The sequence below is a fragment of the Kogia breviceps genome, chromosome 1, assembly GCF_026419965.1.
Source record: "Kogia breviceps isolate mKogBre1 chromosome 1, mKogBre1 haplotype 1, whole genome shotgun sequence".
NCBI lineage: Eukaryota > Metazoa > Chordata > Mammalia > Artiodactyla > Physeteridae > Kogia > Kogia breviceps.
In genome coordinates, this window is record NC_081310.1 from 22090023 (window position 1) to 22103311 (window position 13289).

The window sequence follows — 13289 nt, forward strand, 5'->3', positions numbered from 1 at the left end:
TAATCTACTATTGATTCCTTCTAGGGTATTTTTTTATTTGTTATTGTATTCTTCAGCTCTGTTTGGCTCTCCTTTTATATTTTCTAACTCTTTGTTAAATTTCTACTGTGTCCATCAGTTCCTATTCCAAGTTTGTTGAGCCTCTTTATGATCATTAGCTCAAACTCTTTATTAGGTAGGTTGTGTCTCTCCATGTCATTTAGCTCTTTTTCTGGGGTTTTGTCTTGTTATTTCATTTGGAACACATTCCTCTGTCTTCTCATTTTGCTTAATTCTCCATGTTAATTTCTATGTATTTGGTAGATTGGTTACATTTCTTGTTCTTAGAGAAGTGGCCTTATGTAGGAAATGTCCTATGGGGCATAGCAGCACACTCCCCTCTGATCACCAGAGCTGTATTCTCTAGGGGTACACCCTAGGTGGCCACTTGGGCCCTTCTACTGTGGTGGGGCTGACTGCTTTGGGTACACTGGTAGGCAGAACTGGCCCCAAGCCTATGGGTCTGGGTCCTGGGGCAGTCTGCTGGTGGGCAGGTAAGCCACCACCACTAATAAGCTATTACCAGGACTCCAAACTGCCACTTGCCAGCACCAGAGCCCTCATGGTAGTGAGAGCTCTCCAAAATAGCCGCCACCAGCATCTATGCCCCCAGGGCGAGTCCCACTTGCCTCCCCCCTTCAGGGAGTTTCCTCAAGATCAGCAAGTGGATCTTACCCAGGCTCCTTTCAGATTACTGCCTCTGAGCTGGATCTCAGAGCATGCGAGATTTTGCATGAGCCCTTTAAGAGAGGAGTCTGTTTCCTACAGCCCTTTGGCTCTCCCATACATCAGCCCACTGGCCTTCAAAGCCAGACGTTCTGGAGGCTTGACTTCCTGGTGCAGGACCCCCAGGCTGGGGAGCCTGATGTGGGGCTCAGACCACTCGCTCCTTGGGGAGGACCCCTGCAATTGTGATTATCCTCCCATCTGTGGGCTGCCTACCTGGGGTCTGGGTCTTACCTATATACTGCATTTCTGTCCCTCCAGCCTGTCTCATTTTGGTTCCTTCTTTGTATCTTGAGTTGTGTAAAATCTTTTCTGCTAGTCTTCAGGTCGTTCTCATCAATATTTGCTCTATAAATATGGTGTGGCCATGGGAGGAGGTGAGTGCAGGGTCTTGCTACTCTTCCATCTTGCTAGAAGGTTGACTCGTTCTGTAATTGTTTTTGCTCTCTTAAAACACTGACCTAGGGCTTCCCTGGTGGCGCAGTGGTTGAGAGTCCGCCTGCTGATGCAGGGGACGTGGGTTTGTGCCCCGGTCCGGGAAGATCCCACATGCCACGGAGAGGCTGGGCCCGTGGGCCATGGCTGCTGAGCCTGCGCGTCCGGAGCCTGTGCTCCGCAACGGGAGAGGCCACAACAGTGAGAGGCCCGCGTACCGCAAAAACAAACAAACAAACAAACAAACAAAAAAAAACACTGACCTAAGGGATTATAATTCCAGAAATTTGGAGTTTTACTGTATTTGAAATACTTGTCAATCCCAGATCATCATACATAGACCAAAGACTACAAATTGTTTATGCTCTCAGAGTAGGAAAAGAATGAAGTACTCACCTTAGAACCTGGGAAAACAGGCCTGGGATGGGGTGGTCCCACATGGCAATGGCAGAGAAGCGCACCTCCTCTTCTTTGACCTCCTCCCTGACCTTCCTCCAGATGCAGCTTCTATTAAAGGAAAGGTCCTATCTGGGACCCACTGACAACACCTCTCTTTGATCTTAGGGCACAGACCCCACACACATTGGAGTTCACGTCTTTGGTTTATTCATTGAGGGGGCAAGGTGGAATCATGAAGAAAAAATACTAGAAGACTCGCTGCCTTGTGAGATATGTTGTGATTTTCCTGAAATATACTTCTTGCCAACAAAGGTAACCACCCAGATGTTTATCACAAAGTCTTAAAGCACTGAGTTTTCCCTCAGTAATACAAACCATTCCTTCTTTCTACTTCCCATTCTGATGATTTCACTAGGGAGATAGATTGGCTGATATACTTCAGACTACAAACGGGTAAAATAGCCCCCAATACTGCTAAAATCTAAAATAGATGCTATACCAACATCCAGTGTGATTTCTCAAGCATATGTACCATAAAGCTGTACTAGTTACTCTTTAAAATATTAAATTCTTCAGGAATAATTTCCATATGCAGTTACATAACCATCTAAAGTTAAAAGTATTCAACTTGTAACAAACCCCCCAAATCTAGTGTAAAGAAAATGTGAGCCACGGGTTTACTTGAACTACACAATTTGACTATTGGATTTTTTTTTTTTTTTTTTCAGATTTCTGCTGAAAGACTAAATGCTTCTAAGCAGACAGAGACAGAACTCTATACTTTTGAATGCCCAGTTTACCAGGCACCTGAGAGGTCCAGTATTTTGACAGCTGCTGGCTTACCCTCAAATTTTTTAACATCCGTGTATTTATCCACAAAGAAACCTCCTAGTCACTGGATCACAATGCAAGTTGCATTGCTGTGTGAGAAGAATGAAAAGTAAACTTCCATAACAAACCATGTAATTTTTGACTCCTAACCAGAATTACATGTTTCAGGACATTCACATGTACATCCTTCATGAAAACATCTGTATCATCAGCCAGACTAGACAGGGCTGTCTCTTCCTTCCATCTGTACATGAAAACTTCAACACGTAGAGGAAGCGCCCAGCTGCTTCCATTCTACGCAGTCCCTGTGGGTGGGCTCCAGTTCAGGTGAGGGAGCACGTCCTGGAAAGCAGAGGGTTTGACTTGTCTAAAAGGGAAAACTACAGCAACTGGCAAGATATTAGGTCATGTTTTTATGAAATTTTTCATTCCAAAAAGTGATTTCTGCAATTATATACAATAAAACATATACATGAAGAGTAGTTCTTTGGAATACTTTCCCAGGCTGCTCTGAGAGAAGACAGAACATGACACTGTTGGCCTGACTGCACACTTTTGAGACAAAAGAGGCTATTCTTCCCTTACAGAAATGGTCTTATTCTGACTTCACCAGACCTTCTCTTTCACCTGAAAAACCAACCCTGAGAATTCAATGCTGAGAATTCAGAAAATTGGATAAATGCCAAATGTGTTTCTGTAGGTAGATTTATTGCGCACCAATTATGCTGAGTAATCATAAAAATTCCTATAGTATCTTCAGGCCACCTATGTACTATGTGGTATATCAACCAAATTTTATACATGAAGAAACTGCTGCTCAGAGAGATTAAGTGACTTGCCCAAGCTCACATGGCCAGGAGGAAGCAGGGCTAGGATTCAAAGCCATGTTCATTGTCACATTACCTCAGCAATGGGTCCACTGGCAGAAAATAAATCCCATGTCGCCACAAATGAAGATCAAACAATCCATTCTGTCTGTAATAAGGGCGGGTAGGGAGGGTGGGGCTCACACCCAGAACTAGACTCTGTAACAGCCATGAACAAAATAGTAACGTCTACTTACTTTTGTGTCTAGGAAATTGTACTATCTGAAAGTCACATTATCGAAAACACATACACTGAGAATCTAATTACACACAGCACTATAGAAAAGAATTATAAAGACCTAGCCCCTGTCACTTAGGAATCAATAAGAAAATGATAAAACATAGGATTTTAACAAAAGATACAAGGTGGGATCTTATTTGGTCCAATTCATTTGTTAAAATAGTTTTAGGAATTATCCACAATCTGCTGAAACAAAACAGTCCATGAGTTATGGAGACCACCAATAAGCAAAGCCTTTTCCTCAGAGTACAAAAATAAGACCAAGGTAAGAAATCACATGATGTGATATTTTTAGCCTACTTGGTGTTGGTGCATATTCAAAACACCCACGTTCTGCAAAGCCATATCACACTGGGAAGAGAGGTGAAGACATGAAAGTGTCTGATCTCATTTCACTGACACACAAATGCCTCTCTCACACACATGTACTATCTTTCACATGCACTTAGGTGCTTCTGTAATACAAATTCATTTGAAAGTATTACTGAGTCTATGATACTTTTGATCATTCCTCTATTTTCTCAAAGAGCAAATACTAAATCCATGACCACCGTCTGGGAGTTGGGACCCTCCACTAACCCCTTTCAAGCTCCAACTTCTGAGAGCCTCAATACAAACAGCAGTTTGCCAGGGGTCCCAGTTTGCCTTTTGGATTCCTTGTGGTCCAGGAGGGTCCCAAAGAATCCTAGAAAAAAACAGGTTGGGTGGAGAGTGGTAATCTAAGGGCTCCTGTTTTGGTCCCAATGATCCCAGAGTTACAGGCCAAAAAAAAAAGAGAGATTCCAAAGTGATCAAAGCAACATCTTATTTTCAACTTTATTTCCAACTTAAAACTTCATTATAAAACTTGTCAAATAAACATGTCAAAAACAAAATGAAAAACAAATTGTAGCTGCAGCACTGTGTTGGAAACAGCTCTTTTCTCATTACCAAGGAAAGAATTAAAGGTCCTTCTTCCTCCCCTAAAGCTTCATTGGTGAATCTAGTATAGAATAGGTTGGGACGCCATTTTTTGATGCCAGGAGAGAGGCATTAAAAAACTGCTTGCATACAGCAGTACTAATAAAACACTGAAAATTTCACCAAAACGATGATTAAAGACTAGAGGATGCGGAATGTTCTTCATGATCACATTAATGTAAGTTCAGTTATATACACTTCGAACTGCAGCGTAGAACAAACACTGCATATCTAAATGGCTCATATGTAAAATGTATAATTAAAAACCCAAACATATACACTATATTTATTAGATTCCCCTCTATGTTTAAGATTCTGGAGAACAATTTAACTCTGAATACAAAACCTTAGTGAATTTGCTACTGTTCCATTATAGGACAATTAATAATGAGACTATATCAACTTAAGTAGAATCTAATGGCTAAAGCTACCTTATGCACAGCTATTAAACTAAAAGAAATGATTTTAAACTATTCCCTTAAATTGTATTTAGATAAATAGATTTCTAAAGATGAATACAACACTCCTTTACAGGGAGTAGAGTTTTGTAAATATAAAGGCTATGCAAAATACAGTATAAACTGCCTGAACTAACAGTAGCAAAAACATTTTAATTTAAAAAGTCAAAAACATATAAAAATATTAGCCTTTCAGAAATGGCAAATTTTCAAACACCACTCTGTGTAAAAATGTTTAAATAGTGATGTTATTCCAAAAATATATATTTATTCTATTTGCAACAGCTTATAAAGGCAAACAAACACCTGCGATTGAGGTAGCAAAGCCAAATTCACAAACTTTGGATTAGGAAAAATACCCTTCCTAGTCTTAGTAGCATCTTTCATACAATATTAAATGAATTCCACTTCTTTCAAAATGCTTAGTTTGCATGTAGTACTTTACAAAACTTAATTTAAAATACTGCAAATGTTTGTTAAAAAGATACTTAGTCCCGAAAATTATTTCACATTCAAAATACTATACAGAAAAACCTGAAGTCACCATATATTACATAAAAGCTATGTATTTACAGTTTCAAAGTTGAGGTTAAGCAAACCACTACTAATGGTCTTCATTAAACAGTGTCGACTATCAATCATCCCCCTTCCCGCACAGCACTGAACAGAGAGGACCAGCTTTTACTTTCAAATCACATAGCTAGTAAACGATTTAATTTAATGGGAAACAAATGAAAATTCTCTTCTCTTAATGCAATAAAACATAAATGTACTTTAAAATGTAACGGTGTTTTAATTTAAGAAAAGCCAACTGGACAAAGGAATCAAACTTTGAAAGGTAATCAAAAGCCCTAAACATCAACAGTATTCAGTGCATTTGTAAGACTATTTTCTGTTTTCAGATTTTTAAGGATTGAAAATTTCCTATTAGAATGCAAATTCTAACATCTTTATTTATATTTTCCTTATGTTAATTGTTATGATTTAATAAAAATAAACATGGCTACATTAAAAGACTTATTACTACTTGGCTCTATAGTCCTGCCTCAAAAAGAAAGAGAAACATAAAGATCCTGTCAGTGCAACGAAAGGTTCATTTTGGGTTTTTTCTCTTTTTTTGCCAATGGAAGCCAAAACTGCAGGAGCATTTAGACAGCGCCTAGACCAGGATCAGTAGATGTACGGGAATATGCGGTACGGGACGCGCTGGCAGTACTTCTCCCACGCCAGGCCGTACTTCTTCCTACAGTGGTGTTCATCGCGAGCCTCCCGGTGCACCAGCAAAATGGTGAAATAAATCACGTAGAAATAAGGCAGGATGTGATTGAAACCTGGGGACAGCAACAGTAAATAGTACTAGGTATTTTTATTATCACTACCCAACTACACAGTACCATTTCCTGCTGGTCCCCAAATCGTCTAAAAATGGACCATCCCATTACTTCATTTTCTCCAATGGGGGAAACAACTAAACCAGTTCATAAAATCCCACTAGTGTGTGGCAGGAGGTAGTATTTGAATTAAAAGCTATTCAGAGAACAGTGATTAATCCACCTTAACAATCCTTCAAAATCAGAACCTCTGGGGACCTCCCTGGTGGCACAGTGGTTAAGAATCCACCTGCCAAGGAAGGGGACACGGGTTCGAGCCCTGGTCTGGGACGATCCCACATGCCGTGGAGCAACTAAGCCTGTGCGCCACAACTACTGAGCCTGCGTTCTAGAGCCCACGAGCCACAACTACTGAGCCCACGTGCCACAACTACTGAATCCCACGCACCTAGAGACCGTGCTCCGCAACAAGAGAAGCCACGGCAAGGAGAAGCCCGCGCACTGCAATGAATAATAGCCCCCGCTCGCCGCAACTAGAGAAAGCCTGTGCACAGCAACGAAGACCCAACGCAGCCATGAATGAATGAATGAATGAATAACTTTTTAAAAAAATCAGAACCTCTGTATTTAAAGCAAATCTCCCCGTTTCCTCCCCGCCAGTGCTCGGGAAGAGGACGGCAGGCCAGCAGTGTGGGGCAGGGCGGGCAGGGCTGACACGGACACAAACAAAACAGAGCGCGCCTTTTCTTCTTCTTCAGAACCGAAGTTTTTCAGAATCTACGTACACTGAGTCACGAATAGAAAGTTAATTTCTACGTGTTCTTCTTAGAAAAAAAGCTACCAGGCACAGTGTAAAACTTAAAATTTTGCTTGCAGAAGTTTAGAGTAAAACTTCGGGCTCTGTGAATTCCTAATTCCTCTCAGACGCTGGATGAATGAGGTGCTGGATACACAAAAGCGCAGCACCCAGATGGGGAACGGGCAACCCAAACCTCCAAAAGGCGACACCCAGACCCAACGAGCACACACACATCCTGCGGTGGCCGGAGAAAGAGTCAATCAAATCAGTTCTCCTCTTAAATGCTTACCACATGGGAGGGACCACGCCAGGGCCATGATGAGATCACCCAAGTAATTGGGATGGCGAACAAAACCCCACCATCCAGAAACGAGAAGATTTTTTCCTGTTGAAGTATGGATGGTTTTTAAATCTATACAAAAATAAAAATACATTTTTAATGATCTCTAGACAGACATAAAATCTTTATGTGGTATAAATACTATAAATATAAACCAATACTTACGTGCAAGCTTTGGATCAGTGGGATTTTTCCGGAATGCATTTTTCTGAGAATTTGCACATCGGAAGATTACAAATCCACACACTGTAATTTTTTAAAAATTTCATTTGTTAACAATTTAGATATAATCTTTATTTAAAAGCATCTGTAATTTCATTTAGAAATTATTCCTGTGCTCCAAGGAAATGTCCAAAGTACAGAATAGTTTGATTTCTTAACAATTCAAAACCTCTCAATCTTAGAAGGTCAAAAGAAGATATGATCCTGGTATCTCACTATCATACAGCTTTGATCATCTACCTAGAAGGCAAAACTAACAAATATAGTTACATCCATGAATAAAATCTAATGCAGCCCACATTACAATAAAATCAATACTGGAGTTCATCTGTTAGTTATGATACCTACTGGCCACAACATGAATGCTTTATTAATAAAACTATAGCTCAGAATCTGCACCAGAACAACTTGCACATAAATATATGCTGAATCCCACCGTAAGCCTCCAAGTTGGTAGCTTTATTTCAAATTCCAAAATGTCAAAATTAAGAGGCCCTGACACATCACTATTTATTATCAGTCCTCAATAAAGTAGTAAGAAATAACTCTACTCCCTATTTTTAGCTTAACTGTAAAATACACATATCCTGTCTTGAATAACACACAGGCACGTTTAACCAAACCAATGAAGAAACTAAATCTTCATTTCAACCAATAGCTTGAATTTCTTCTTCTACCATAAATACTGATTAGTGTAGCAAAACTAGCAATATTTGAAGTCCAGTGCTAATTTTCCCTGCCTTCCCTCTGGCAGAGGTGTTTAACCCACAGTGAAACGAAAGAAAAGCCATCCTGAAGCTAACCCACGAGCACCCGGCCAAAGTGTGCTCCTCACTCTTCTCCAGCATCCACCCTGGCCAAGCGGTTCCCTCTGTCCCATGTATCTACCCCCCCATCCCACTTTTCCCCACTACACCATATCCTCCAATGAGTTTACACTGATGCTCCCCCCGAGAGACGCACTCTCTACCTTAAACTCCATCACATTTGGTCTGTAAGTCCCTCCTCTCTAGACTCTTCCTACTCCTCAATGCAGTGTCTGAGCGTCTGATTTCTCCTGTTAGAATGCAAGCTCTAGGAAGGCAAGACCAGTCTTCCTACTTTTTAAGGTGCTACCAGAAAAAGCAGGCACTCAACAGAAAAAATGAATCATTACTAAGACAATAAAATTGTACATTAACTTATTATTTTAAACTAAATTTAATAAATTTTAAAACCAAATGGTTTGTTTAAAATTATGTTTAAAGAACCACTGAGAACCCAAGAAAGAAACATCCATTCTCTTTGTAAGATGCAAGAATCTTTTTATTACTCAACTCATCCGTCACAGATTACTTCAAACTTGAGCCAATCATGGCCATTTAAAAGGGCACGCTAATCACTAATCACTAGAGAAATGCAAATCAAAACTACCATGAGGTATCACCTCACACCGGACAGAATGGCCATCATCAAAAAAATCTACAAACAATAAATGCTGGAGAGGGTGTGGAGAAAGGGGAACCCTCTTGCACTGTTGGTGGGAATGTAAGTTGATACAGCCACTATGGAGAACAGTATGGAGGTAACTTAAAAAACTAAAAATAGAACTACCGTATGACCCAGCAGTCCCACTACTGGGCATAAACCCTGAGAAAACCATAATTCAAAAAGAGTCATTTACCACAATGTTCACTGCAGCTCTATTCACAATAGCCAGGACATGGAAGCAACCTAAGCATCCATCAACAGATGAATGGATAAAGAAGATGTGGCACATATATACAATGGAATATTACTCAGCCATGAAAAGAAATGAAAATGAACTATTTGTAGTGAGGTGGATGGACCCAGAGTCTGTCATACAGAGTAAAGTAAGTCAGAAAGAGAAAAACAAATACCATATACTAACACATATGGTTAATCTAAAAAAAAAAAAAGATGGTTCTGATGAACCTAGGGGCAAGACAGGAATAAAGACGCAGACGCAGAGAATGGACTTGAGGACACAGGGAGGGGGAAGGGTAAGCTGGGACAAAGTGAGAGAGTGGCATGGACATATATACACTACCAAATGTAAAACAGACAGCTAGTGGGAAGCAGCCGCATAGCACAGGGAGATCAGCTCAGTGCTTTGTGACCACCTAGAGGGGTGGGATAGGGAGGGTGGGAGGGAGACGCAAGAGGGAGGAGATACGGCGATATAGGTATACGTATAGCTGATTCACTTTGTTATACAGCAGAAACTAACACACCATTGTAAAGCAATTATACTCCAATAAAGATGTTAAAAAAAAAAAAAAAAAAAAGGTCCAGGAAAGACTAAAATTCAATCCTGATTTTCCAAAAGAGCTCAAGGTTCAGAGAAAACAAGTAACCTGTACACAAATACACAGCTAGTGTCAGAGCTAGCATCGAGCCCCGTTCTCCAGACGCCTTCTGCTACCTAAGATGATATCTTATTATGTCTGTGTCTTCTGTCCTTCCCTCTCATCAGCCTTGCTTTTCTCAGTCACCTCATTCTGATAAGATCTGTAGTTGTGTCTTATTGCTAAATAACTGCTCCCAGTGTATCATAGCATTTTCTTTTACATGACTCTGCCATATTTGTCCCTTTTATAAACATGAACTTGGTTACTTCGTACTTAATTGGGTTGTTGGGACTAAGTGGTTATTTATCCATTTATTATAATAAAAAGAGCCATTCAGACTTGAAAAAAATAAAAAAATAAAAAATAAATAAAAGGGCACGCTATAAGTATGTAGATACCACAGCACAACAGACTCGGCACACAATATTTAATACACAGAGACTGGAGGTTAATACTCACGTTTCAGAGCAATGATTAGAGAAGCCATTGGCCAAGACAGTTCATTTGGATGACTGACTAAATAAAAGGCTTGGAAGCTGTAGGTAAATGGCACCCACACTAAGTCTCCAAAAGCCAGCATGAATCCAAACCCGTCATGGATAATGTCCATGGTTGTCAACAGTGCTTCCTACAAGGGTGTGAAGAGGGGGAAAAGTTTTTCTTAAAGTTTGGGGGACAAAAGCTTCTATGTTTAAAGCATTCAAATAAAGTTCTAGCTTACAGTCAAATTTATAAAGGGCTAAGGGAAAGTACACCAACCAAAACCATTTTAAAGTGGGAGTGGGGATCTGGTTCCCTCGGCACGTGTATCATTCTGTTCTTCTCCTGTCGCTCTACCCTCTCCCTCCACGATCCTGAAACAACAGAGCTGCCAACGCCCCTTGTGCCTCCACGCCTCTTCCTGGAACACCCCACTCCAACTTCAGCTGAAGCCTCGCCCGTGCTGCTTTCCTCAACCCTCCCCCTAGACAAGGCACTTCTCAGATGCCACCACCCACCACCCGCTGAAGCCTGGAGCGACCGTGGGACTGTCCTGTAAATAAGCGACTCTTGCCACTAGACTAGAAGATGGAAGGCGGGGAGCACGGGTTTCCACCTGCCACCCCTGCACCCAGCACACATGCACCAACCTAACTTCTGATAGCAACCTGGCTTTTCGTGTAGCTTTTCCACACTACCCGGCAACATGGGAAAATGCCTGCCTCGCTGCTCAGGGTAAATCAGGACCTGAACGCACTCACTCTCTTGTGGATTTGGTCAGCGCAAGCCAGCAGCCAGATCCCCCTGGACCAGAAACCTGCAGGCCCGGCTCTGGAAGTGGAGACGGCCCTGCCCAAGGGCATCTCTAATCTGCCTCTGACACCAGTACTCACCCCTGACTAGAAAAATTAGCAAGTATAAGTAAGCTCTGCTGAAGAATCAAACCAACGCGGACCTACTGTATAGCACAGGGAACATCACCTATATGAGAAAAGATCCTAAAAAAGAATGAATATACGTATAACTGAATCACTTCGCGGCACACCTGAAACTAACACAACATTGTAAATCAACTATACTCCAATAAAATTAAAATTTTTTTTAAAAACTCAATATTCTAGGTTAAAGAAAACGAGTGATAATCTCCAAAATGCATTTTTTTCCCAGAAAGCAAGCGAAAGGACCATGGAACAGAAAAATGGATGTAACAACTCCAGGCCCTTTGGTTCACCCTCTAGTCAAGAGCACCTATCCTTATGCACACGCGAGCAGGTACAAGAGCAGACCAGTGGTAACCACAGGGCACACGGGAGTGGGCAGTGAGTGAGGGACAAGGTATAAAGAGCTGGTGCCAGCAGGGGCAGAACCCTCAGCCCTACCCAGTTCCTGGGGCCTCAGGGGATTTGCCAGACAGCCGGCGGAGGCTCACAGGAGGGTCATTTATATTTACGCGCGCATTCTCCATTTTCTAAGGAGTGGCACGTGGACACGTAGAAGAATTTCTATCACCCAATCTAATACGAAAATCATTAAGCATCTACTAATTGCCCGAAAGTGTGCCAGATACTAAAGAAAATCGTAAAATCAAGTCCTTTCTTCAAGAAGCCTACTATAATCTGGCTGAGATACTGATAACATATTTTAAAAAATAACTTCCCAACTTTAATCCACTACCCCTGGTGAGAAACTGCCTTAACAGTTTTGCCTTAAAATACAAACATTTTCTGTTAATTAACAGAAATCAATGTTTGTTTAAATCTCTAGAAAATATGAATTTCTAAGTCACTTCAAAAGTGACTACCAGGACACGACAGAACACCAGAAGGAAGAAATTACTCATCTCTGAAAAGCTTCCAGACAGGAAGTTAAAAAAAAAAAATCTCTGAGGTGATAAAGCAACAGAGGAAATATCATCTGACTTGTAAAAGTAACCTACCATCTTCTTATGAGCCCTTTCTTACATAATCAAAGAAAGACCTACAACTGGAAAGACTAAGTGCATTTACAAGAATTGGGATGTTGTTTTTTTAATTTCAAAAGCATGTCTAATTTTGAGTTGACCTGGAATTTTCAAAGGACTCTGTATCAGATGCTCCCACAACCTCTGCAGCTTCTAAGGCTGAGCCCAGATCTGTGTTCAGTGGCAGGAGATCAACAAGAATCCAAATGTGGCTACTTGCACTGGAGGTCTGTTTACCTCAAAAAGGCCCTAATCTCCTCCCAAAGGAAAGGAAGGTTATCAACAAATCAATATCAAGCTTTCAAAGTCATTTTGACGGAATATGACCAAATAAGACAGTTTTTAAAAAACACCTTAAAGGAGATGGACCTTCTCTCAAAATGTCAACAGACTGCCAAGAAAATTTATTTTGTAACATTATGACATAGGGCTGCCAATTTTTTTTTTTTTCCAAACTGAAAGAAAACTCAACTTGGAATTCGGAGAAGATGATGACAAAGATAACAGTAAACGATAAAACAGTTGTAAAACAGACCCAAGGAAGAAATTATTTTCAAGAGGAATATAGTTAGGTGAGACCGAGATTAGCAAACATTTACCATCTTCAAGTAGCAGAAAAAACTGATGATGCATCAACGTATGAGAAGAGCCAAGTGTTAGGAAATTAGCTTTATTTAAACTGGTTTCCTCAATGTATCATGATTTCTGGTTTTATATCCATCTAATTAGAGCTACTCTTTTATTCCGAAACACCAACAATAAAACATCTCCCCCTTTATTTGAGAACTATCTGCCCCCTGACAATCCAAAAAACACTATCTTAATTTGATGCTAATCTGTCCATCCATTTT

The 13289-nt window shown here is 40.7% G+C and overlaps 1 protein-coding gene across 4 annotated transcripts in view; it reads right to left on the reverse strand.

Annotated features, from left to right (window-relative positions):
* Positions 1-4323: 4323 nt before the first annotated feature.
* LBR (lamin B receptor) overlaps positions 4324-13289 on the reverse strand; it is a 57754-nt gene continuing 48788 nt past the window's right edge. For all 4 annotated transcript variants that reach the window (XM_067028382.1, XM_067028387.1, XM_067028398.1 and 1 more), the window contains 4 exons: positions 10458-10626; positions 7591-7671; positions 7375-7497; positions 4324-6286 (listed from right to left, as the gene is read on the reverse strand). In XM_067028382.1, coding sequence (XP_066884483.1) covers positions 6126-6286; positions 7375-7497; positions 7591-7671; positions 10458-10626 — 534 coding nt within the window. In that variant the 3' untranslated portion in view covers positions 4324-6125. The remainder of the gene's footprint in view (positions 6287-7374; positions 7498-7590; positions 7672-10457; positions 10627-13289) is intronic.